This window comes from Desmodus rotundus, chromosome 4, assembly GCF_022682495.2.
Source record: "Desmodus rotundus isolate HL8 chromosome 4, HLdesRot8A.1, whole genome shotgun sequence".
In the NCBI taxonomy this organism is placed as follows: Eukaryota; Metazoa; Chordata; class Mammalia; order Chiroptera; family Phyllostomidae; genus Desmodus; species Desmodus rotundus.
This window is the reverse complement of record NC_071390.1, coordinates 179,792,526-179,797,735: the sequence shown is the minus strand read 5'-3', so window position 1 is coordinate 179,797,735 and position 5,210 is coordinate 179,792,526. Positions and strand designations below refer to the sequence as shown.

The following is a 5,210-nucleotide window of genomic DNA, read 5'->3' as shown; positions in this document are numbered from 1 at the left end:
AAGCCTGCGTCCTGTGCAACCCCGAAGCCCAGCCAAGGGCCGCTCTACCCCAAGAACCCCTCAGGGGCCCGGCTCTCCCCTGCCCCTGGACCCCGGACCTATGGGAGAGGTGCTTTCTCCCGCTCAGGCCAGGGACAGGCTGCCAGCAGTGCCATGTCTGTGGCCTGAGGTCAAAGGCCAGCCAGGAGTCTCTAGGGTGTCCAGGCACACCAGACGCCCCCAGCCTGGCCTGGCTGGGTAGCCACTTCCTGGGCAGTGCCAAGTCCTATCTCCTTTGGGCCCCCGCTGCTCGCTGTCCTTTTCCCCCCAATTCCTTCTGCTACAATCTCCGTTTGAGAACATGTGAGGTGTTGAGTGGAACTCGGACCATGCATGTCCCCGTGCTGGCCCCCAAAGTGCTCCTCACGAGAGGACAACCCTGGTGGTCCAGAGGAGGTCCCCATGGCTGCCTGAGTACTGGGAGAAGGAGAGAGCTCTCCACAACCTACACCAGATGTCAGCGGCTTCCCCTGGCTCCCTGCACCTCCAAGACATGGCCCACCCCCGCCCCAGGGCTCATGGCCTCCAGGGCCTCTCACCTCCCCCGCAACCCTCTTCATTCTCCAAATACCCCCTCCTCCAGTCAGCCTTCAGGGAAACCTCACTCCCAGGCATTGATGGCACCCACCACACCCATCTCAAGGTGTGGCCAGCACCTCTACGCTGAGGCCAGTGCGTGCGTCGAGGGAGGGAGGACACAGGTGTGTGTGGGTCTTCCCTGCAAAACACACCCCCAGGTGCTCCGATCGTGGCACCTTTAGGCCCCCAGAACCAGGAGGACATTTCACAAGGATGGTGGCCTTCCACCTTCCCAGGGTCACGTACCTCTCACCTGCACCTCGAATCAGTGCCTGGGATTGGCAGGGAGGTTCAGCCCCTCTGGGGCGGGCCCACCACTTGCACCGCCTGATTCAGCTGGCCCTGCCTGGGCTCCCGCCTCCTCTGTGTCACGTGTTTAACGAGGCTACAAGGCTCCACTGCGGGCGTCTCCGCTGAGGCCTCTGAGCTCTCCTGCGCCAGGCCGTTTGAGGCCCTGGGGAGCTCTGAGAAGAGGCCCAAAAACCACCCACGTTTCTGGGCATCACTGGGCGTTGGGGGTTGCTCCCTTCCCTCCCTCCCAGAAGTGTCCCCCCTCTCCTCCAGCCCCAGGAACGACCGCCCCCCACTACCATCTAAGGAGGCAGGGGGAGCAGCTACCACCCTGGCGTGGTTCTGGAAGAGGAAAGCTCTTCCTGTTGGTCCCAGCAAGAATGTCAAGCCCCTAACTCCAACCTCTCCCCAAGGTCTGTCTCCCACAGTACCTCAGGCGGCCTGGCGGCAGGGACCGGCCCTGGACTCGCGCAGGGGAGTGACTGCACATCTGCGGAATCAGTGAACTGGAACAAGGAACAGGGCGCAGCGCATTACCCTGACCACTCGCCCATACGCCGGCAAGAATGAGGCACCCGTGCAAAAACTCCGGTGACCCGGGCAATTCAGTTGGGGGTATTAGAGGTGGTGGTTTTGACCATCCCCCCGCCCTTTAAAAGCAGGGAGCCGCACAGCATGAGAATTAAACTTCAACAATTGCTAACATGGGTGCAGAGCTTGGGAGTCTGCCCAGAGCTTCCACGGTCGCCGCTGTGATGATTCGTGCAAGCCGGCAAAGCAGGGAACCAAGGCCAGGGGTGCGGAGGTGGCTCTGCCTGGGGGCACTGACCAGAGACACGGCTGGACCCCGCGCTCAGACGAACGCCAGAGAGAGGCTGGCTCTCCAGTCAGGCCGCGGACCCCAGCCGGCCGGTGCTGCGCGCGAGTGTGCGCGCCCGCCTGTGCGTGTGCCCGAGGGGGGGGTGAGGGGGGAGGCGAGGATGCTGCTGTTTGAGAGCAGGCTCCAGGAGCTCACCGCGCAGGCCAGCCGGCACTCAGCCCCGTCCGGCAGACTGCAGACGGCCCTGGAGGGGGCGCCCTCGCTGAGGGCGCGCGCCCCGCGCCACCGCCCCACCGCCCCGACTCCTCCCCGGCGCTGCGCAGGCAGGTTCGCCGAGGCGGCCGCGGGCTCCGGCTCCCGGCCCGCTCCCCCCGGGCTGGAGGCGCTGGCCTGCCCGCCAGGCCGCTTCTGCCCGCCCGCGCCCCGCCCTGCTGCGCAACTCTACCCAAGTTGGAAGCCGAGCCCCGGCGGCTGCACTCGCGCGGAGCGCACGGCGGCGGCGGCGGAGAGAGGGAGGCGGCAGCGGCGGCGGCGGCGGCGGCGTAGCTTGGGCGAGCGAGGCGGCGCCCGCACGGCGGAGCACGGACCGCGGGGGGCGCCCGCGCCGAGAGCAGCAGGAGGAGGGGCTGGAGAAGGACGCACGGCGGTGCCCTGCCCGGGAAAGTAAAGTTGGAGCCGGAGGCTGCGCGTGGGGGCTCGGAGGAGCAGCGGCTTCGCAACCCGGGGCGCCGGGCCGTAGCCGGGCGAATGGGAGGCAGAGTTCCCGGGCCGATGCCTGCAGCCTGCGCCTCGGCCGGGTGCCGGGGCCACGGGGCCGCTGGGGCCCGCCCGCTGGGGCGCCGCGTCGCCGTGGTCTCGCGGCTGGGGCGCTCCCGGTGAGCTGGGCCGAGGGCGGGGCCGCGCGAGGACCCTGGGACCTGCCCCCTCCCCCCCACCGCCGCGTCGCCGTTTGCTCCGGGCGCCTCCTGCTCTGCACTAACGCGCGCGGCAGCTGCGGGGAGCCCGGCAGCCACGCTCTCCGGCGCGCCGCTCGCCCGCAGAGCCACCACGGCCGAGGGCGGGCTGCGGGGAGCCTCGGACCCCGGCGGGCGCGTCCGAGGAGCAGGTGGCGATGCGGGCGCCGACCCAAGCCTGGGGGCTGCCGAGCTGCCGCAGCTGCGTCCTGGCTCCAGGCGGGACCGCGTAGCTCGCAGGAGGACCATGGCGTCCCCGGCGCTGGCGGCGGCGCTGGCGGCGGCGGCAGCAGTGGCTGGCCCCAACGCGAGCGGCGCCGGCGAGGGGGGCGGCACCGGGGCTGCCAACGCCTCGGGGGTCGCCTGGGGGCCGCCCCCGGGCCAGTACTCGGCAGGTGCCGTGGCGGGGCTAGCAGCCGTGGTGGGCTTCCTCATCGTTTTCACCATAGTGGGCAACGTGCTGGTGGTGATCGCCGTGCTGACCAGCCGAGCGCTGCGTGCCCCGCAGAACCTCTTCCTGGTGTCGCTGGCGTCGGCTGACATCCTGGTGGCCACACTGGTCATGCCCTTCTCGCTGGCCAACGAGCTCATGGCCTACTGGTACTTCGGGCAGGTGTGGTGCGGTGTGTACCTGGCGCTCGACGTGCTCTTCTGTACCTCGTCCATCGTGCACCTGTGCGCCATCAGCCTGGACCGCTACTGGTCCGTGACTCAGGCAGTCGAGTACAACCTGAAGCGCACGCCGCGCCGCGTCAAGGCCACGATCGTGGCCGTGTGGCTCATCTCGGCCGTCATCTCCTTCCCGCCGCTCGTCTCGCTCTACCGCCAGCCCGACGGCGCCGCCTACCCACAGTGCGGCCTCAACGACGAGACCTGGTACATTCTTTCCTCCTGCATCGGCTCCTTCTTCGCTCCCTGCCTCATCATGGGCCTGGTCTACGTGCGCATCTACCGCGTAGCTAAGCTGCGCACACGCACACTCAGCGAGAAGCACACGACCACGGCTCCCGACGGCGCGTCCCCGACCACAGAGAACGGTCTGGGGGCGCCGACGGGCGCTGGCGAGAACGGGCACTGCGCGCCTCCGCGCCGCCCGCGCGCCGACGTGGACCCGGAGGACAGCAGCGCAGCGGCAGAGAGGCGGCGGCGGCGGGGTGCGCTGCGGCGGGGCAGGCGGCAGCGTGCGGGAGGAGAGGGGGCCGCGGGCGGCGCGGATGCGCTGGCTCCCGGGCCTGCCGAGCCGGGCGCGCTCGCCGCCGCGAGGTCCCCGGGTCCCAGCGGGCGCCTGTCTCGCGCCAGCTCGCGGTCCGTCGAGTTCTTCCTGTCGCGCCGGCGCCGGGCGCGTAGCAGTGTGTGCCGCCGCAAGGTGGCTCAGGCGCGCGAGAAGCGCTTCACCTTCGTGCTGGCGGTGGTCATGGGCGTGTTCGTGCTCTGCTGGTTCCCCTTCTTCTTCAGCTACAGCCTGTACGGCATCTGCCGCGAGGCCTGCCAGGTGCCCGACCCGCTCTTCAAGTTCTTCTTCTGGATCGGCTACTGCAACAGCTCGCTCAACCCGGTCATCTACACCGTCTTCAACCAGGACTTCCGGCGCTCCTTCAAGCACATCCTCTTCCGACGGCGGAGAAGGGGCTTCAGGCAGTGACTGGCGGCCCCCCACCCCCTGCCGCTTCGCGGCGGCCCTGGGCCGCTCCCGGAGGAGGGGCGGGCGGGCGGGCCGGCCGGCGTGGCTCCCACAGGAACCTGGGTTGGATTCCCCAGAGACCCAGGGAAGGATCGGCCTCTAGCGCGCAGGGCAGGAGCGAGGGTCTGAGACCAGAGGGCCCCCGGGAGAGGGGAGGAGAAAGGGAGATGCCTCTGCCTTCCCATCTCAGCGAGGGGCCATTTCTGGGGCTCAAGGCCTGGATTGCCACCGGGCGCCCCGCCGGGTGTGGCTGTTCGGTCAGGTCTTAGACCGCCGCGGGCATTTGCGACCTCCAGACCGGTGAGGAGGCCCCACGGCGCACACTGCCCCCCAGATCCACCTCCGCGAGTAAGGGCTGACTTCCCCAGGACCTAGAGGGGGCGGCGGTCTGGGGGCAGGAAGGAGGACACTGATGGGCTTTGGTTCCTGAAAGTATTTACATGTTTGCCAAAAATGACAGCCCAAACTACCAAACTATTTTCTAAATAAACCTTTGTAATCTACGTGTGGGGTGCAGCCGGCAGTACTTCCGCGGCCAGTTGGGGGTGGCTTCCAGACCCTCCCCCTGCCTAACCTCCCCCCAGGGTGAAGGAGGAAGCTCCAGGTCACCAGATTCTAACCCTTCCCCCACCACCTGCGTGAGAAATGGGAGGTCGTTTTCTCCTTTAAACCGAAGGTTTTACCTACGGGGAAGATGTGTATTCAAAATCCTTGTGCCGTGACTGGCGAAGAGGAACCCTCAAATTGACTCCAAACTTAGGTCCTGGAGGGCTGTCCTCTCTTCATCTCTGTTCCTGTCCCCCATAGTCCCACCCAGGGCCTGCCCTGGCCTGGCAGCCCCTCCCCA

At 68.1% G+C, this 5,210-nt stretch overlaps 1 protein-coding gene across 1 annotated transcript; it reads left to right on the top strand.

The window, feature by feature from the left end:
* The first annotated feature begins 1,530 nt into the window (after positions 1-1,530).
* Positions 1,531-4,847, top strand: ADRA2C (adrenoceptor alpha 2C). The gene has a single exon (XM_045183043.3). It carries the CDS (start codon positions 2,930-2,932, stop codon positions 4,322-4,324), a length of 1,395 nt encoding a protein of 464 aa, XP_045038978.2. The 5' UTR covers positions 1,531-2,929; the 3' UTR covers positions 4,325-4,847.
* The last annotated feature ends 363 nt before the right edge of the window (positions 4,848-5,210 follow it).

What these genes read in the sequence shown, in the direction of transcription:
- ADRA2C (XM_045183043.3), top strand. Translation starts at nt 2,930, where the DNA reads ATGGCGTCCCCGGCGCTGGCGGCGGCGCTGGCGGCGGCGGCAGCAGTG.